The sequence below is a fragment of the Carassius carassius genome, chromosome 27 (genome assembly GCF_963082965.1).
Source record: "Carassius carassius chromosome 27, fCarCar2.1, whole genome shotgun sequence".
In the NCBI taxonomy this organism is placed as follows: domain Eukaryota; kingdom Metazoa; phylum Chordata; class Actinopteri; order Cypriniformes; family Cyprinidae; genus Carassius; species Carassius carassius.
Window position 1 is genome coordinate 25,854,299 of NC_081781.1, and position 21,419 is coordinate 25,875,717.

At 37.5% G+C, this 21,419-nt stretch overlaps 1 protein-coding gene across 20 annotated transcripts in view; it reads left to right on the top strand.

Moving 5' to 3' along the window:
• nrxn3b (neurexin 3b) overlaps positions 1-21,419 on the top strand; it is a 366,662-nt gene that overhangs the window by 329,516 nt on the left and 15,727 nt on the right. For 15 of the 20 annotated variants that reach the window (XR_009424222.1, XR_009424223.1, XR_009424224.1 and 12 more), the window contains 2 exons: positions 6,485-6,574; positions 7,607-7,917. Coding sequence is in view for 17 of the 20 variants with exons in the window: in XM_059513243.1 (XP_059369226.1) it covers positions 6,485-6,574; positions 7,607-7,917 (401 nt within the window). In the remaining 3 variants the exon portion in view is untranslated. The remainder of the gene's footprint in view (positions 1-6,484; positions 6,575-7,606; positions 7,918-21,419) is intronic. The other 5 variants (XM_059513249.1, XM_059513250.1, XM_059513252.1 and 2 more) reach the window with 1 other exon arrangement.

The window sequence follows — 21,419 nt, forward strand, 5'->3', positions numbered from 1 at the left end:
GAAAATCTACTTTTGTCACAATAGTAAATACTGAGTGTGCAGTGTATTGCAGGATAAAGTATTCCACACATTCTGTTTGGGTCGTATACTGTTTTAAACGTATATATGCCCATTCATGTATTCCATAAATGGAAAAAAAATAGCATATTGTGCACAGCATACATACTACAAATGTTCCTTGTTTGTTTGTTTCTCTTATTATTTCTTTCACTCTGGGCAGAATTAACCACCAGTCGAATTCTGGTTAAAACAGTAGTATACTATGGCTAAATTCCAGTAGATCCAGTAGTAGGTCATCAAGACCTATTGCTCCCATGAATTCAATCATTATGATATATATTGGCCTCCATTAAACCCAATATTTAAATACCAATGAATTTTCATAAAATCTTTTGTGTGTGTGTGTGTGTGTGTGTGTGTGTGTGTGTGTGTGTGTGTGTGTGTGTGTGTGTGTGTGTGTGTGTGTGTGTGTGTGTGTGTGTGTGTAGAGAGAGATCTTTGTCTCCCTTTAGCCATCATTCAATTGCAAATTTGGAATTCTCTTTCTTTTTCATAGGCATACACACACTGATAATACGCGGGACATTCATGTTTGTAATTTGAAAGTTATTGATTTCAGTCCCTGCACCATCTCTTGAGTAATTACAGGCTAGGATTCAAACTCATAGACTGAATAGCACTTGAAATGCTTCACATCAGTGATGCTCTGCGTTCCTGCCTCACTCAATAAACTGCTATCAGATCCATGCAGCTGTGTTGCCATGGCATGGGATAAGAATTTTGAGGATAGCCATGATTCCTGAGCTTATTCATATTTTTTAACCAAGCCTGAATTGTTGGGACACACTGAATGGCAGTCAACAACATGATGTTTAATGATATTTAAGATATGTAAAGTTATTTGACCAATAAAAAGTTAAGATATTTAAAGTAATTTAAACAATAAGAAGTGCACATTAGATTAGGTTAGATTCAACTTTATTGTCATTCTGCAGATTACAAGTACAAAGCTAATGAAATGCAGTTAGCATCTAACCAGAAGTTTAAGAATATAGTGTTTTATATACATATAAGTGCAGAGTAAGTGAAGATGTGATTAACATAATGTACAGTGGAGTTGCTATATACAGTATTAAGCAGAGTATGTACAGAATATAAATAGGAGTGCAATGTAGGGATTATATGTACATTATGAACAGCAGCAATAAATACAGTTGGATGAGTTTACAATAGTATTGTTAAACAATGTATTCAATGCAAAATAATAGTAGTGCAATGATATTTTTATAGAAATAGTTTACTGTGCTTTGTACTGTAACAACTTTAGACAGTTTACAGTGCAATGGCTTGAACAGTGTGCAGTCTGTGCAAAATATGAGTAGTGCAATACATCTGTGTAAAGTACTGTGACCAGTGCAGTAAAAGAGCAGGTGTAGGGTAGATTGGTGGTGTGGCGTTCAGAAGTGTCACAGCCTTGGGGAAGAAGCTCTTCCTGGGCCTGCTAGTGCAAGAGCAAAGGCTCATGTAATGACCGCCAGATGGAAGGAGGGTGAAAAGTCTATGGTTAGGATGAGAGGCATCCTTGATGATGTGCCTTGCCCTGACCAGACAGCGCTTATGATAGATGTTCTCAATGGAAGTTAACTGGGTGCCGGTGATCCATTGAGCAGTTTTCACCACTCGCTGGATTGCTTTGCAGTCAGATGCAGAGCATCATAGTGCAAGGCTAACCAGAGTGACACCAGAGAAATACAATTTTATCAGAATATGCAATACATTGGAGCTGCTGTTAAAGATGCTGTATGTAATTTTTTGACTGTTCTAAAGCATAAAATACTGTAATATGTTTACAGATTTAGAAAACATGCTAAGTTAAATTAAGATAAATTAAATGTAGCAGCAAGGTCAAGCTCCTCATGGGAGATGTTATGAACCTTTCCATCAGGGTAGGTTATAAGTAATTGTTTGGCAATAGATTTAAAAGGTGACACTACAATTAATGAAGTTAAACTCTACTTTCTAGAGTGAATGTTCCTTAACACTAGAACTACAGGAATTCTATGGTCATTCTGACCATTCATACTAGACTGAACTGTATGCCTTTTTTGTCATATAATATTTACATTTGTAGCTTCTTTTGAGCTTTTACAATGATTCATTACAATCATATTTTATGATGTCATCACCCTTGTGTAAGAGCTATGTAGACCACTCTTGATGTGCGTATGTCGTTTTATGTCCGGCAAGTTTTTCACTGCAGTGAAAATGTTGTATTTGAAAGTCTAAATGCCCAAAAATATGAGCCAAAGCAGAATATTTCTGTAGATAAAACACTGTTTTTGTCACTGTTGCAAAAAAAAAAAAAAAAAAAAAAAGCATTTATTTCACAATATCAGTCTTGCCGGGTCTAAAAGTAGCTTATATACATTAACTATAGCCATTATTATTATTATTATTATTATTATTATTATTATTATTATGGCTATTTTGTTATAACATTGAATATGCTATTACTAATAACAGCCGGGCTATAGTCTTTCTGCCTAACATAGCCTACCTGGAATCATCGCAGATTGAATGACAGCAGTTGTTGTATATTGGAGGTATCCACCCAGCTTTTTTAGGAACAGGAATTTTAGCCTAGCAATAGAATATAAAAACAACTAGAACAAAAGTTCTGGACAAAAGGCATCAGTGACGTGCATCTTCAACCACGGGAAAAAGTGGCAAAAGCAGAAAGTATATGTCGACTGTAATGCCAATGGTCAATTTGACCGTTTTGCCCATTCAGGGTAGAAATACTCAGAACCCTTTTGTGTTTTGTAATTTTAATAAAGTAACAATGTAATAAGAAAATATATACAAATTTAAGAAAAAATCCGGGTATTATAGTTTCATGAGTTTTATTTCAACAGTTACATTTTACATTTTAGAAATGGTCGGAATGACTACATTGGTAGTTCTAGTGTAAATCCTTCCATTTGTCCAGCAGACTTAATCTCATGGACTAAGTCTGAAACTGAATAGTTATAATGGGTTCTATTCACTTATTCTGTTTGCTTGCTGTTTGCATGATGTTTGTGCCTGGAACTGTATAGACAGGTGATAGCAGCAAACAAGGCAATGGTGTGATAATGTAAAACTATTAATTGATGTCCTGCTTAGAGGCAGTCATATGCAGATTGATTGCCTATGTGCAGATGTATTACCTATGTGAAAGAAAAAAATATATATATATATTTGTCAGTGGAGACAAATATCCTACGAATAGTTGAACAGATTGTGTCCAGCAAGACCCTTATAGCCAAGGTTAGATTGCGTCCCAATAAGGAACAGAAACTTTTCACTTCTTACCAGTAGACCATGATGAACTGGCAAAATAATTCATGTCGCACATTGTTTGTATGCTTTCAGCATCTGCTGATGGCCCCCTACCGCAAATCTCTGGTGCTGAAAGAGGACATAGTGACACCATGCCAGCATTTGTTTTGATTAAAGCTGTGCCAACTAAAGAGAGTGATTCAGATATTGTTCTAGTGGGAAACCTACACAAATGTGCTGATGGATGGGAGAAAGAGACACCATTGGCTTGTTGGACATCTCTCACAGATTAGAGCTCCTCTGTTGCTCTGATATTTTATGGATGAGATATGACACTCTAGGATTGTGTTGTGAAGTTAAGCACTCATACTGAGACAAGATATATATACATTATTTTTAATTTTTTAAATAGTTTCGGTCTGGTGTAGTGGTTAAATATTTGGGCTAGTAAACTATACAGAGTTTGTCCAAAAGCTATGAGGATGTGCATCTGAGGAGATTATAAAATAAGAATTATCTTCAACATCAATATATATTTATTTTATATTGTGACAGTATTTTTCATGATAATTATAAATTAATATTCATAAAAAAGTGATGTTACATTAAGTAAAAATGTTACAGTCCTAAAAAAACGGTTTCGGTTCATGTAAACAAACAAATAAATAATGACATACATTATTATTATTATTATTACTAGCTGAGATATGATCAGAGCAAATGTTCATGAGATTCACTCATAAGGGTGATGTTGATGATAGCCAGGGTATAGAGAATGGGAATCTGTGTCATGGCATGTTGCATTCTGTGTAATGGTTGCCATATTTTAGACATGCTTAGAAGTACACAGTGTAAACGTTTAAAAATCACCACAAAATAAGCAAACCTTTTTATATAAGTAATTTTCAGAAAACCATTTACAGTCATTTATAGTTAATAAAACAACTATTATGCCAATCTCTTCAAGTTGAAAAAAAAAGTGTTTTGCGAATAATGTACAAATAAATAACTTCACTTGAATGCCTTGAATGAAATTTAAGGTTTCTTACTATTAGAGATGCTGAGTAAGCAGAAGAGTGCAGTAAATAAAGAAAATGAATGGGCTCAATCATTCACAGGCAAATCAGTGTATTTGTAATATACTGTATAGTAAATCTATAGTCAAAAAGCCACATTTTAAGTTTACCTTACCAAATTTTAGTTTCATTTGAAACCTAGTTCAGTAGTGAATGTAGACATTGTATATGATAACTACTCTCACTGAATAATGTTAACATAAAATGATATAAAATGTTTGCATTCACTTCAATCTCTACTCTAACTCCCATTTCCTAAATTCCCACAATGCATTGTGCTGTAACATCAGGTTCCCATTCTCTATAGCCACTGAACATTGTTTGGAGGTTAGATAGATCTGCAAAGATCATCGTAATATATTCACTTTAACATGAGAAATAACAAGCACTGGCAAAGTGTCTGATGTCTAAAATGAATGTCCAAACCCTCAAGTTCTTCTGGATCTCTCCAGCATGCAGGCATCCATCCAAAAAGCCACTCCAGCCCCAGGCTTGCATGCGCTGCCCATCAGAATCAAAGGCATCGTCAGTCCTGGAAGCTACTTATTCCCCCCTCACCCCTTTACCTTGCCCTCATCCCCCCTGCTTAGCAAGCAGTAACCAGCCCACTTTGAAGCCCTTTTTCTGCCTATTTAAAAAGGAAAGCAAAAGAAAAGCGCAGCCTTGAATCGCCACCGGCCTCATCCATTTCACATCTCTGTCACTGCAGAACCTTTGTGTTTCCCAATAGCACTCCTATTCTATGCACCTTTTTTTCTTTCTGGTTCTGAAAAGGTACACTGTGACTCAGCGCTCAGTGACTTATTTAGCTAAGTGAGATGTGTGCTGAGTAACTTTGCTCTTTTGAAGTCCTATTTGCATTTTTTGCTCTCAAGCTGTAGGTTTTTTTTTTTTTCCTTCTACTTTTTTCCATTACAGGCTCTTCAGAGTACAGCTGTAAAGTATATTTTCTCCCCGCTTGATGAACATGGAAATCCATAGGAACTCAAAAATGAAATTCTGTAATCATCTTCTTACCCTCCTGTTGAATTTTACTTACCCAGCCTGAAGAGTGTTCATGCTGCTCTTTCTCATGCAGTGAAGTGAGTGGGTACAGATGCTGTTGAGTTTGAAAAAACTTTTAAAAAGCACCATAAAAACATTATGAAAGTGCACTCTATGACTTGTTCACTGTATTATCATACTTATAATGCAAAGTATAAAAAATAATTTGCTCAATATCCTTTAGTTTGAACGACAGACATGCCATTTCATTCACTATGACCAACATTCATCTAAATCATGTTCATGTGCTTGAAATGTGAAAAGCTTGAACTTTCTTTGATGATCTGGTTACAACTGGTGCTGCTGGATGTGACATACTGTACATTAAATATGCCCAAGATTGCAGATGTTAAATCACTCTAACAGCCCTAACACCTCAGTCCAGTCGGAGGAAGAAGTGTAACAAAGTACGAATAATAGCAAAAATATTCATGCCTCAGAGGGCTTCCAGGGACCCCGCAGCAGCAGGCCTCACACCATGCTGTAATGATCTCATCTGTATGCAGTGTCTTCCTCAAATCGGTGTCATCTCAAGCCTTATTTCCCAGCGGGTTTAGAGCTTCTACACATTATCTCTTTTTATTTCTCTCTCTCTCTTTCGCATTCACTCACTTTCTCTCTTTCCCTTACATTAATAGTTCATAAAGAGTTCCTTGGCACCTTGAAATGTAAAAGAATATGATATCCAGTGGGAAAACAGTCACACTTCATTTGATTGTTGAGCGGTTGATCACCTGTTACAGACGCTCAGTGGAAATGCAGTTTGAAATGAATTGTTGGCATGTCTCACTTAAACGGTTGCCTGTATTTTGTCTTAAAGTCTGAATGTGGTGTGTGTGATTCTTGTTGCAATAATTATATGTGTTAAACTGTTTATTTAGTTGGCTACTATTTAATAAAAAATGCCTTATAATCTTACAACTGAAGAAAATCTTACAATGAAACCTAAACTGCCTATGATAACAAGACCTAAATCATTTTAAACACGGCTAAACCTTCTTAAACAGTGTATAAATGTGCAATGTGTCTTTCAAACTTTAAAGGCAACAGCGACAATGAGCGTTATCAAATGGCTAATAAGAAAATCCCATTCAAATATACCCGGCCGGTCGAAGATTGGCTACATGAGAAAGGTAACCCTCACAAGAACTCAAGTGTTTCTTTCGTTGATTTTAATTTGCGTTCATATGCTCCTTGTCATGTCGTTTCGTTAGATTTTTGTCCAACCAGGTCTGATCATTCTTTGCCACTAATTAACCTAAAATGTTCATAATTTACTTCCCTTCCCATTACGTAATATTTTCGTTTTTTTTTTTTTTTATGTGGATTGTGATCCTCTTTTGTTATTTCCATCAGATCATTGACCAGTTAAAGGGACTGGTAACCAAGAATAACACTGCATAAGTACTTAGTAAACCAAATCTCAACAAAAGTCAGGCTGTTTGTTTTAATTTTCTTTGTAATGATCTTCCATAGTGGTTGAATAATTAAAAAAACCCAACTTTAATACAGTACGTTTCCAACGACAACAAATTGGTGGTGAAGTGAAACGCTACTTTGCTGACCAACACACTTTTTAGTTTGAAGCCGGTGATGAAATCGACCAACACCTCTTCAGTTTCATTCAAAAACAGGATGAAAGGGTGGGGTGAGCATTTATCAAATTTACCATTAAAGTGCTTTGGATTATTAAATGCGCTTAAAGGTCATTGCCTAAACTACATAAGATGATTATAAAGTCCCTTTAACACAGTCTAAAACCACATTGAAATCCTATTAGTGGTTCCACATGCATGAATCAACATGATATTCCTTTGAAATGTATGAAATCCATACACTTCCTTGCCCAATGTAATATAGAATTGTAAATGTGAAATAGTCTTAATTGGCCTGCATTTCTATTTCTAACCATATGAAAAACCATTTGGATTTTTCACCAAAACATTTGCATGAGAAGCATCTCACAGTGAACATGGCAAAGAAAAAAAATAAGTTAATCATAATTTATATAATTTATCATAATTTTAATACTATGCTTGGATGTTAAAATATAGCCCATTAATGATAACATTAATCAATTAGCTAAATTAAAATATAAATAAATAAATACAGTAAGTAATATAAATCATTCTGATTGTGCCTTCCTTCACTGGTCTTCCCCTCAGGTCGTCAGCTGACCATTTTTAACACTCAAGCCACCATCTCAATAGGCGGTAATGACCGCAAGCAACCATATCAAGGCCAGCTGTCTGGTCTTTATTACAATGGCCTGAAGGTTCTCAACATGGCAGCTGAAGGTCATGCTAACATCAAGATAAATGGCAGTGTGAGACTGGTGGGGGATGTTCCCACCAGCAGAAGTCCCTCACGTAGCACCACCTCCATGCCACCAGAGATGTCCACCACCTTCATCGAGACCACCACCACCCTGTCAACCACCACTACCCGCAAACAGCGCTCACCACCCACCATTCAGGTAAGATCCATTGATTTTCTCCGTTAAGTCTCCTTAAACCAAAGATGTAGACAAAAATGTGTGGATGGCCGAATACGCAGTGTAAAGATGTGTTTATTCTGCACTTATGTTTTCATGTAAGACATGAGAAGTTAAGAGACCTCATGTCTAAACCCTTGCCATCTGGCTTCTTAGTATTAAAGTTATCAAAATGTCCCAATCAGATATGGCAAGTCCATGTCCAGCATTCAAAAGTTTTATGTTCTGTAAATATGTAAAAAAAAAAATGAGAAGAAGAAAAGTTGGGGGGGGGGGGGGGGGGGTTATCATCTCATGTTGTTCCAAACCTTAACTTAACCCTATAACTTAATTTATTCTGTGTTCCCCTTTGCCTTAGCCATGGCAAGAACAATGGAGTTTGCCATTAAAAACATCATACCTTATGGGACTAGTGTACCAAAAAGTCAGCATTTATGTGCTCCAAATAAGGGGAATATTGTCAGTGAATAGCATCTTATTTAAGTTTGTTCCTCACACAAAGCTAGCATTATCATGTGTTTTAGAAAATATTGAAACTTTCTGATGATTTATGCAACTTTTGTATTATTTTAATAATAGTGTTGAAAAGATATAAAGGTGCCTATATGATAACTTAATAATCTTCCCTGGGGCTGAGCAAAGCATTTCTAACTGTGCTTTACTGTACAGTATGTGTTGTTTAGATGCCTTGTGGAGTATCAACTACCAGAATGCTTTCTTTAACACAGTCTGGCATGAGGCCAATGAATGTCTGATCACGGTGACCATTTCATTGATGCAAGGGGGGAAAATGAAGCAGGAGTCTTGGTATTAAAGCCATAACTCTCCCTAGGGCACCGCTCACCAACAGGCCAAGAAGAGTTATTCTGTCCTCACCTTTAAACAGATCAACCAGCATAATAATAACCTCTGATGTCAGTGCTGACTGCAGCGTGATTTCATCAATGCGTTGACAACCCAACTAATGATAAGAGCCCTCAAACTCACATGCAGACAATTTCAGGACATGAAGTCTCTTTATCCATCTTGGCCTTTTGGCCATCTATATTTCCAGTAAGACAGGAGCTGAACATGAACTCACATAATACATGTCTTAACATGATAACCAGTGTTGCCAGATCTAGCGAGACAAATAAGCAACCAGGCCTGTGTAAACAAGCCCAAAACAAGCGACTTTTTGTACGGACCCACCCCCCAGATTCTGGGAAGAGAAAAATAAATAAACTGGATGTGATGTAAATTGACAATCTGTACCCACAGTTTAAAATCCGTCCCCGCGAATTGTAAAACCGTGCACACGGATTGTTAATTTACATCCATGTGGATAGATTGGTAAACTGTGCGCAGTTTTACAAAACTGCACACATGGTACAGTTTATTTATTTTTTTCCCCCTGAGCTTCAGGACAATGACCACAAGAGGAAGTTAAACCACCTTTTAACATTAGAAAACTGATGGGATATCAAATATAGACTGATGTACCGAGTACATTATATAAACAGTAAACATCTGATAATTAAAATTTCCACACACAAATAAATATCATCCTGAATTTAAAAATTATTTGTTTATTATTGCATAATAGCAACTCTCCTATAGTACAGTCAGTCACCATCATTCGCAACTCGCGCGCATTTATTTAAAGTTTACGTCACTCACTGACGCCGTTTTCCTAACCAAAAAAAAAAGATTGCACTGCTCTGCCTCTGATTGGCTAGTACTCATTGCCATCTGGCTCAGAGCCAATTAAAAGCAGGATGTGGGTGGGAAAAAACTCTGCTGTCTCTGTGTGTATGGGGAAAAGGGAGGGACAGAGAGAACAGGCTAGAACTACGTTTAAATAACATATAGAAAATATCTGCTTGATAACTTATTATGGAGCTGGGAACAAGCCCAAATAAGCAACTACACTTTAGAAACAAGCCCAAAAAACTACCAATATTTGTAAGCGACTTTACAGAAAAACAAGCCCAAAGTCGCGTATAATAAGCGGACCTGGCAACACTGATGATAACTAGTAGGTCACAGCCCTGAGTGAATGTTATTGATATATTGTGTTAGGATATTATAAATGTTACCTCACAGCAAAAGGTCCCCAGTTGAGTCATGGCCAACTCAATAGATCATTCTGTGTGGATTGTGTATGCATGTTGAAGATGCTCATCTGAATACTTCAGTTTCCCCGACAATCCAAAGACTTGCAGGCTGGGTGAACTAGAGACTCCAGTAGGTATGAGTGAGAGTATGAATATATGTATCTGTCTGTGTATTTTAGCCCTGTGATGGACAGCCCACCTGTTATGCTTAAATATGCTGGGATAGAGTCCAGTATTCCTGTGACTAAATGGATGAATGTTAGTGCATGGTTTTGGTCTGTGCTTTTGATGAGTAAGGTATACTCCTGGATTAACATCTTTGTTGGGCCTGAAATAATATCAAAATTAAGTGATGTAGGATTAGGTTGAAGGCTGGGGACTGTACCATTCTGATCAATCAATCATCGCCCTTTGATTTTTATCAATCATTGTCCCTTGAGTTAGTTGGGGTTAGGTTAGGTTTAGGAAAATGTATCCCCTACAATATTATGGTCAATGGAAGTTCTATAGAGCACTCATGAAAGCAAATTAATCTGTAATGCATTATAAAAGAGATTCAATGAAACAAATCGCTCATTTTATGAGAACTATATATTTTTCTGCTTTGATTTGTACATTTTGTAAGACACTCTTACATTAATAGCAAAATTAGAGATTCAGGTTATGACCACAACATCTTTAATAATTTGTATTTAATAAAAACTTCTACAGGAATGTCCCCACTCCAGCAATATCTCCATATTTGACTTGTTGTAAGTGTTCTCCCAGATCAATTTCTAGGCCCTCAGGCAGTTTGATTCATGCTTTGCCCACAAATTAATTTTCCATAGGTCTCACTTTTAGTGCTCCCTTGCTGCATGTCAGCATAGACAGAAAGAGAAATACCTGTAAAGCTGACAGGTTTTCCAGCCCCTGAAGGTCCCAGGCTGTGACCAATGTTGGGCTGTTCTGAGTGGTTTGTGGTCTAGTGGCTACACTTGTAAGGTGCTATTTGGCACAGTCCTCTGACTACCCACCCTTGCAGGTCACCCCAGGGTCCGAGAAATAAGAGGTGTATGATCATATTAGCTGATCCAGGCAGGGACAGTAGAGCAATTTCACGCTTAATTAAAGGGTTAGTTCACCCAAATAGAAAAATTATGTCATTAATAACTTACCCTTATGTTGTTCCAAACCCGTAAGACCTCCGTTTATCTTTGGAACACATTTTAAGATATTTTAGATTTAGTCCTAGAGCTCTCAGTCCCTCCATTGAAGCTGTGTGAACGGTATACTGTCCATGTCCAGAAAGGTAAGAAAAGCATCATCAAAGTAGTCCATGTGACATCAGAGGGTCAGTTAGAATTTTTTCATGCATCGAAAATACATTTTGGTCCAAAAATAGCAAAAACTATGACTTTATTCAGCATTGTCTTCTCTTTCATGTTGTGAGAGAAAGTTCAAAACAAAGCAGTTTGTGATATCCGGTTTGAATCATTCGATGTAACTGGATCTTTTTGAACCAGTTCACCAAATCGAACTGAATTGTTTTAAACGGTTCGCTTCTCCAATACGCATTAATCCACAAATGACTTAAGCTGTTAACTTTTTTAATGTGGCTTCCTCTGAGTTCAAACAAACCAATATCCCGGAGTAATTAATGTACTCAAACAATACACTGACTGAACTGCTGGGAAGAGAGAACTGAAGATGAACACCGAGCCAAGCCAGATAACGAACAACAGACTGAATCGTTCTAGAGTCAAGAACCATTTCTGTTAGATGCGTCTGATTCGAGAACCGAGGAACTGATGATACTGCGCATGTGTGATTCAGCGTGAAGCAGACTGACACACAGAGCGCCTCAACCAAACTGATTCTTTTGGTGATTGATTCTGAACTGATTCTCTGCTAGTGTTATGAGCGCGGGTAAACAGAAGGCTTGAATCAAGGGCAATCATCGCAAATGACACCATTACGTAGAGCGCAAAAGAACCAGTGAACCGTTTTCTTCAACCGGTTTATTGAATCAAACTGTCCGAAAGAAGTACTGGTGATCCGAAAACCAATGCTACCGGTTCTTGACCCTTGAACAATTCAGTCTATTGTTCGTTATCTGGCTCGGCTCGGTGTTCATCTTCAGTTCTCTCTTCACAGCAGTTCAGTCAGTGTACTGTTTGAGTAAATGAATTACTCCGGGATATTGGTTTGTTTGAACTCAGAGGGAGTGTCAGCCACATTAAAAAAGTTAACAGCTTAAGTCATGTGTGGATTAATGCGTATTGGAGACGCGAACCATTTAAAACGATTCAGTTCGATTTGGTGAACTGGTTCAAAAAGATCCAGTTACATCGAATCAGATTTTTCAGATGTGAAAAATGCAGTTTTACAAATGCTAGAAAAGTGGCTTTCTAAGAAAAGATTGCTATCAAATACCACACCTAGGATCCTAACTGATGACAAAGAATTGACAGAGCAGCCATCAAGTCATTTTTCGGGCTGCTCTCTTTAGGGTGCAAATATGTTCATTATTCCATGGGGTCAGACTGGTTTCCTTAACCTTCCTTAAGTGTAAAGGAGCAACTGTATTTAAAATACTAGAAAAGAGAGAGTCCATAGTTTTTGTTACATCGTCAAGTTGTTCTGAGGTTTTGGATATGCTAAGGAATTCGGATTCATCAGGAAGATAACTTAAAAAGCAGTCTTTTGTGGTAGAAGTGATGGTCCTACCATACTTGTAACAAGAAGTAGAATTTACAATTTTGGCTATATGAAGTTTGCACAAAACTAAATAATGATCTGAGATACCATCACTTCGCTGCATAATTTCAACACCATCAACATCAATTCCATGTGACAGTATTAAATCTAGAATATGATTTCAACAATGAGTAGGTCCTGAAACGTTTTGTCTAACCCCAAAAGAGTTCAGAATGTCTATAAATGCTGATCCCAATGCATCGTTTTCATTATCAACATGGATATTAAAATCACCAACTATTAAAACTTTATCTGCAGCCAGAACTAACTCGGATGTAAAATCACCAAACTCTTTAATAAAGTCTGTATGGTGCCCTGGTGGCCTGTATACAGTAGCCAGTACAAACATAACAGGGGATTTATCATTAACATTTGTTTCTCTGGATAATGTTATATGAAGCACCATTACTTCAGACGAGTTATACTTGCAGCCTGCCCTCTGAGAAATCCTGAAAACATTGTTATAAATTGAAGCAACACCTCCCCCTTTGCATTTTGGGCGTGGCTCATGTTTTATAACGGTAATCTTGGGGGGTGGACTAATTTAAGATAATGTAATCATGAGGTTTGAAATGAGCACATCTAGATTATGATCAGTGATCATATTATTTACAAAAAGCGTTTTCGTAGAAAGGGATCTGATATTCAATAAGCCAAGCTTTATCATTTGTTTATCATTTGTTTATCCGTATTGCATCTGTTTTTTTGTTTGTTGAACCTCAATTAAATTGTTACTCTTAAATTGGTTTGAATGTTTTTTGTATTTTCTAGTTCGGGTAACAGACACAGTCTCTATAGTGTGATATCTAGGTGAAAAAGTCTCTATGTGCTGAGAATTAGCTGACCTCTGTGACGTGAGGCAGCTAGCAGACGGTCGGTTTAGCCAGTCTGTCTGCTTCCTGACCTGGGCCCCAGTTACTCAAGTATAAACTCTAAGACTATGTGCCATATTTCTAGAGAGAAGAGCGGCACCACCCCAGGAGGGATGAAGACCATCTCTTTTCAACAGGTCAGGTCTGCCCCAAAAGCTCGTCCAATTGTCTATGAAACCTATATTATTTTGCAAGCACCACTTAGACATCCAGCCATTGAGTGATGACAATCTGCTATGCATCTTATCACCACGGTAAGCAGGGACGGGCCCAGAGCATATTACAGTGTCTGACATCATGCTTGCAAATTCACAGAACTCTTTAATGTTATTTTTAGTGATCTCCGACTGGCGAAGTCGAACATCATTAGCGCCGGCATGAATAACATTCTTACTGTATTTATGTTTAGCATTAGCCAGCACTTTTAAATTTGCCAAGATGTCAGGCGCTCTGGCTCCCGGTAAACATTTGACTATGGTGGCTGGTGTCGCTATATTCACGTTCCGTACAATAGAATCACCAATAACTAGAGCACTTTCATCAGGTTTCTCAGTGGGTGCATCACTGAGTGAGGAGAACCGGTTTAATGTTTTGATCGGAACAGAAGAGCGGTGTTTAGACCCACGACTATGCGGCCTCACTGTCACCCAGTTGCCCTGCTGCAGGGGCTCTGTTGCCGGAACCAAACAATGTGCAGGAATCCCTGAGCTAGACGCATCCAAAGCCGTATCTAGAGCCCTAAAATTTTTACTGTCCTCATTTCAACTTTGGATGCGTGTCTCTAATTCTGAAATCTACTCTGTTAGCCTAACTATTTCCCTGCATTTATCACATGTGAGTCCCTCATCACCGACAGAGATAGATAAACTGTACATGTGGCAAGAGGTGCAAATAACAATAGCAGGAGAAACCATTACTCACCGTGCTTGATGAAATATTCTTACCAAAGTTGTTTGATGAACTTGTGAAAAACTGGAGCGAGAGAGAGTAGCGAGAGAGATCCATTCATCTCCAGCAAGGGCTATTCACTGAGCCCTGGGCCGCTGTCTGTTCAGTGATGTAAGAGGCATTGTAGAAATGCTGACATGACCAAAGACCACACTAAGCATGTTAACAGATGCACACACAACCAAATGTTGTTTAGTAGGGGTAGGGTTTTTTTTTCATTGAGGGTGCAATCAGCGCCCTTAAAGGAGCAATTATAGGAGCATCAATACTAATAGCTGCAAGCAGTTGTCCAGCATATTCTTTTTTCTTAGATGTTGTTAGGCTGTAAGTATTTTTCTCAACCTGGGTGCCTCAGCGACAAATTTGCCTGAAGATAAAAGGCACATTCCCTCTGTTAGCTCTCCTTTACTGTGGTTTTTGTCCTGGAATTTTATTTTAGACCCCTTGTCAATGTGTTAGGGCACATACTGTATAGACTAGAGGAAGCTCTGATGGAGCAATCTATGGATAGATTGTGAAAGATTGTGAAAACCGATAATACAGTGAATTGAAAGCACAACTAAGCCTGCTTCTCATCCATCAATGGATTTCTGTGTCTGAGTTTGTTAAGCAAAAGTTGCAAACATCATAATGCCAGTCCTAGTGTTATGTTGTCTTTGTAGTGCACCATTTTCATTGAAATCAATGATTTTGCAGTATTCTCTGATACGACACAATTCTTGGTGTGTAGGCACCCTTAATCATTGCAGTTGGACACCTGCTGACAGTTATGGAACAGATGATGGGCTTTATCTGGTGTTGCATTATGCCAGATTCCAGCTCTAAGCTTTCAATTCGTTTAGCTGTTTACGTCACCTCTTATCAACCGCCTCCAAACTGAATTACTAATTCCAGTGATTTCAGCTATGTGATGTTTTAACGATGTGTGAGTCACGGATAAAACCTGCAAGCCTCACAAGCATTAGATACGCTATATGACTACTCCATCACCACTATTTGAAATGCTTGCTTTGCTGAGGATGTAGTCATTGTCTGATTGTGCAAGTCGTGCACTTAAAGGAGAGTAGTAGTAGGAAATTATCATTTCAACTGAACAGAAAAATACTATGGCTTCCAATTACTGTAGTTAATGCAGCTGACAGGACACGGCTTAATTGTTTGCTGTTTAAGTGTGTGGGAGGAGAGAAATGGTAACGAGATGAAAGTAAAAAAGTGATCAGAAAAGTAATGTGAAAATGGAAAGACAACAAACTCACACACTCTATAACAGATTGGGATTTTCTAGTGTCATTTAGTTGCTCAGTTGTTTTCTGAATACTGTAGCAAGCTTTGTGTGAAAGAACAGATTTACAGTTTGTGTAAAAGAACAGATTTGAGTTGCATGGCATGTTCTCTTTGTATAGCGGAATATTTAGTTAAATGCTTGCATCTGAAATCATGTTGAATCTAATGTAAATTGTATTTGTGCCAAATAGATCATTGCTTTTTAAAATCACATTGTTGGATTGTCATGTATTGAAAAAAGATATTGTTTCCGTTCTTCAGTAATGCTTTATATTAGAGAATACTACTGGCTTATATTTATTTGCTTGTTTGCATGATTATTACTAGTATACTGGCTGTTTGTTTGTACTTATAAAGCACATGACGTTTTTTTAATGATCATATTCTAGATCCCTTAACCGTACCTTATTAGACACTACATTTAATTCAAATGTGTTTGTCACTATCTTTTTTGAAGAGCTGCAGTATGTACACAGCCAAAGATTATTGAGTTGTAAACTGTAAAGATTATGAAGGATTTAGAATTTACTGTATGATAAAAAACCCTCACTGCTTCTTATACATTTGAAGTTTCACAAACAGCTTTCACTTCAGAGCATTCTCATTCGATCTCCAGGTGTATCTGATTTATAGCAACTCGCACGCACAACAATACCTATATGTTGTCACTTCAGCCTGAACTTCTTTGCCTTATGGCTCAGCAGTGGTTGCCTGCAGATGAGCACAGAGCGCGTGTACATTAAAATCATGTAAAGGTCAGCAGAAACTAGGTACTTGTTTGCGATCCACTCTTTTTCTCATGCGGCACACAGAGAGATGGATGCTGGGTGCCTTGGGACAGCTTGGTGGTCCCAATTACGTGAAGGTGGCAGATGGATGGGGGACTTCCAGGTTGAAGGGCTCATTAGAAAAAAGCATGCAGGGGATGTATGCGAACATGTGGCCCAGGGAAAAAACAATCCTCTGCTCTGCATAAACGACACATTTCCCTCAATCTATCTCAGCTACCCTGACACTGAGAAGCTATAGGTGTTACAAAAACAAATAGCAGCATTAATGTAAGCATGTAACACAAAACCCCATACAACAGCTTGTGTAAAAAGTATTGGTAAATTACTTTGATGCTTTAGTTGAAGTAGTTCAACTATCAAGGCAACCTTCTACCTAGTCTTAACAAAAAACTGTAAATAAAAAGTGTCTGACTACTCAGTCCCCATAATGCATTGTATTGCCCCCAAAAGTGATTAAGTTAGTACCATTGCAGCTTACATTTTAGACCAGGGCTCTGGACCGTTTCAAGGAACGAAAATGAAAACCAGAAACAAATGAAATTTTGACTGGAACAGAACCAGAAACTAAATCAAATTTTAAATGAGGCTTTTGCATCTGAACTCTTCATATGAAGTAGTAATTAATTTACACTATTTGAAAATAATATTTTATTTTAAAATGTGCACATTCACTCTTATTCATATGTCTAATAGTCTAAATAACACAAAAGTCATGTCACGTTCATTTTTTATTTATATGAATTATGATCTCCTATTTCCATTTTTTTTTATATATTATTTTAAACACATTATCAGAACTTTGAACACATGGACATTTTTGATGTATTATCATTCAGTTCTAGGAACCATGATTTTATTATATGTTCAACATACATGATATTATGATGAATGGAATTATCATTGTTGACAACATTCCTCAGTTTCAGTATAGGTCTTGGCTGGAGTAGATTTGTATGGCAGCCTTTGTGTGCTGAATCCCACAATGTACTCACTGAAAGCCCTTTTGAGCTCAGACTCCCTGCAAGATCAGTATTCAAATCAGTACCACTCACATTTAGCCTCTCTAGCCAGCGAGAAGATGACAGTGAGTATATAAGCACAGGGTAAACACACTGCGGCCTTTTCTGATGCTGTAATGAAACATCTCAAGAATGATTTATTGTCTGAATGTGGCTGTTGTCTGGACAATGGTTTGGAAGCTCATGAATGCCAGCTCAGATAACCTAATAAACCTAATGATTTGAGTGTTTGTATTGACAAAGTATGATTAGATTTTGACTGAAAAATAAGGAGATCATTAATTGCTTTCCATGAAGGAAGTGCCATGATTAATTTAAAACAAGAAGATGTGTTATATGGTCTACTTTTATGGTTTGATTGAGTTAATTTTCATGGTTTGGAAAAGAGCATCTCAGACATTCTGCATTTTCTTATCTTGCACAATGCACAATATGGGTTTGGAATGACATGAGGTAATGAGTAAAACATTATTTTAGCAGTTGATTTCTTCAAAGTGTTCCAAAATTTGCTCATCCTTTCATTTTAATCTTTTCAGAAATTTGCCTCAAATCGCTAATTACCTTGAGTTCAGCATTAGCAGCGAAATCCCTTCTTCTTGGCTAACAGACTTTTCTATAATATTTGTAGATTCCAATTATTTGTGTCCTTTGGCCCTCTCTCCCTCTTCTCTGTCCTGTGTGTCTCTTCCCAGATTTCCCTTTCCCTCTGCATCTCCATTACATACGGAGCCACATGTAGTAACTGGACGCTTCATTTTTTCCTGTCCTGATCTCGGGCTGTAATTGAAACATCCTGTTGGGCCAGTGTCGCTCTCTAATTTTAGTCAGTGAGTCTCAGTTCGACGAGGGCAGTTCTGTACGACTGTTTGTCACCACTTCTCTGATGACCTTGCACACTGCGGCAGGGGAGTGATTAAAGATCAAGGCCAAAGACCATTTCCTTTGCCCTGGAAGATAAATGGGCCTGTTTGAAACTGCCTGCTATGGCTTGGAACAATAAGAGTGTGCTGAGTGGAGTCACAGGCATGTACTGTGTATGAAAGAAGGTGCACAAATCCACTTCATATCCATAAAACTACTTCTTTTTTTGTTGTTGTTGTTTTTTTTGTTTGTTTGTTTTTTTACGGAAGTTCTAAGTGGCCATGCATTATAATTTTTTCCTTCTTGTTTTCTCGTTATAACGACTAAATTTTCTTGATATCTCGACATAACGAAAGTTTGTTTTCTCGTTATAACAACATGACAGTTTGACTGTTGCTATAATAACGAACTCAACTTTGACAGGCATCTGATGGACAACCATGCTGGAGCTCTTACTGTAGCCTATATTTCAGCAAATTTTGCTTTGCCTAGGTAAAAACGTCTACAATACATAAATAAAGGCTGATCAATCACTGTTGATTTTTCCAGAGACAATACACCAAACATTTTGTTTTTGTAATTAACATGTTTAAATGGCAATAGCGCGAACACAGACAAAGCGCCATCAGAAGGATGCAGAACTATTCTAAGATCTATTATAGATGCTTGGATTAAACTCATTTTTAATTTTCCCTTTATCTGAAATAAAATTATATATCTAATTTGTAATTTTTAGTAGTCATTATATGCTGTGACAGATATCATGTGCTTTACAAGCTTCTGTTTGAAAAGAGCGTTCATGTGTAGGTGTAGCGTATGTGTGTGTGCAGAAAAAAACGATTACAACATTATAGAACAAAAATCGAGCATCGTGTTAGTTCAGTCAGGCCATGATAGTCACGCTTGCATCAGCTGATAGTCAGCTGTTCCTGACGTGTACCAATCCAGTCTTGACACCTATCACCTACGGTCTATTTAAATTCCCATTATTCAGTGTCTCTTCCATCGCATTGCTGCTTGCAATTAACTTCCTCCTTCAACCCCAACTCCACCAACTGAACCTGTAATCCAATCTAACTTGTTCTTTCTTTACAGTGTCTTCATTGGAAGCAGTCTCTATGACATTTTGTTTACAACTCATGTAATTGTGAATTGTAATTATATATGCTTATAATGGTTCTGTTCTGTACCCCAGGGGGGTTTGTCTTGCTGCTCTCCCCACTGTGTCCAAGCATGGCTGCATGGACAGGCGTGTGGAGTGTTGCCTAGAACATAACCATACCGCCAACACAAACTATGCAATTAAAATTGTCATAAATATACTTGACGGAAGTGGTCCTGATTGAAATGAATTAAATTAGCCTATGCACTTTACATATACATTACATTTCTCATCAATATGGTTAACAAAAAAAAATTAAACAAATACATTTTTCAAAATGTTTAGAGTTGAGGAATGAAGAATGATTTATTGATATATTTTATGCCTCTGATTTATTTTCACTTATTTAGTGTTCTCAATACACAGTGTTTCGTTGGAAACAGGGAACATTGGCCAGGCTCCTATAGGATACAATGCAATGCTTTGTCACGTCTACAGTGCAGTGTTACATATTCAAACTCCTGTAGGACACTCGGTGAAGGTGACATTAGCCAGACAACAATGCATATCATTCTGAAGACAGGCTTGAGCAAAAAGACTTGTGGCAGACCTTTGACAGGGATACTGCCTGACAGAATCGATTCATTGTAATACAAGCTTTTCTCATGTCCGTCTGTCAAAGCCAAGATCTGACATGATAATGCAGATCAGAAGTGACCCAATCGAAACAAGTGCTTCCAACACTGAGATGGCTATCTTGTTGGGATTGACAGAGCAGTAGTGTGAGAGCTGATATTTGTTTCTGGAAGTGTTTTCATTGTAGAGATGAAAGTGAACATGTGAAACAGACATTCTGCATTCTAAATTTGTCGTGAAAATGAGACACATGAGTGTCTGGCTATTCACAGTTCTATATCCTCCACCCACTCATTTTTCTGGGTTTTGGCTTCTCGTAGACACTGGCATTAGAGAAACAGTTAAATATTTTTGATGCGTTGCACTGATGACACTGTACTCACCAGCGTGCTCCTATTACAGGCCATTACAGTTATTAAACATGACATGACCTCATAGCCATGGCATTGCACATCTCCATCATATCAGCACTCTGAACATTCTAAACCTCCTCGTGTCTAGTCCCTCATGACTTGTGGTACTGTAAGAGAATTGGGAAATGAAGAATGGAGAATGATTTCCACACAAAATGAGGAATATTTTGCTCCCAAAATAATTTTTTGTATGGCATGGAGATTTTGTGACAAAATTGGATTTATCCAGCTGTGAAATTGTTTTTTGTAAAGTACGCCAGCCAGAGAGAGTAGATTTAATATCACAGTGAAAACAGGCTCATCATTGTCAAGCAGGCTGTAAATTCTGTCTAATTCCAGATACCTTCCCATTTCATTTACTTTTTGAAAGAACTTTGTCATGTATGTCACAAGAGTAGACTACTGCGAATTCAGTTTGTTTTATGTCCACAAAGCAGTTTCCTTTACATGCATTTTGGTTACAGATATTATACTGTCAGTTTATCTTCTGAAATTTAATTTAATGACATTTTGAAGAAGTACATAAAGATTTTGACATACCACCTCACATTATGTGGTCATAATGGGGAGAAAACTTTCCTATTGTAATTGCACAATTCATGAACTTCACCAACATCATCATATTGCTCATTCTTAATCAGATCTAAAGTAACTGCTAACTTACTACTTGAGGAGTCTTTTCATTTGAATACTTTTTTAACTCTCACTCAAGTAATTATTAAC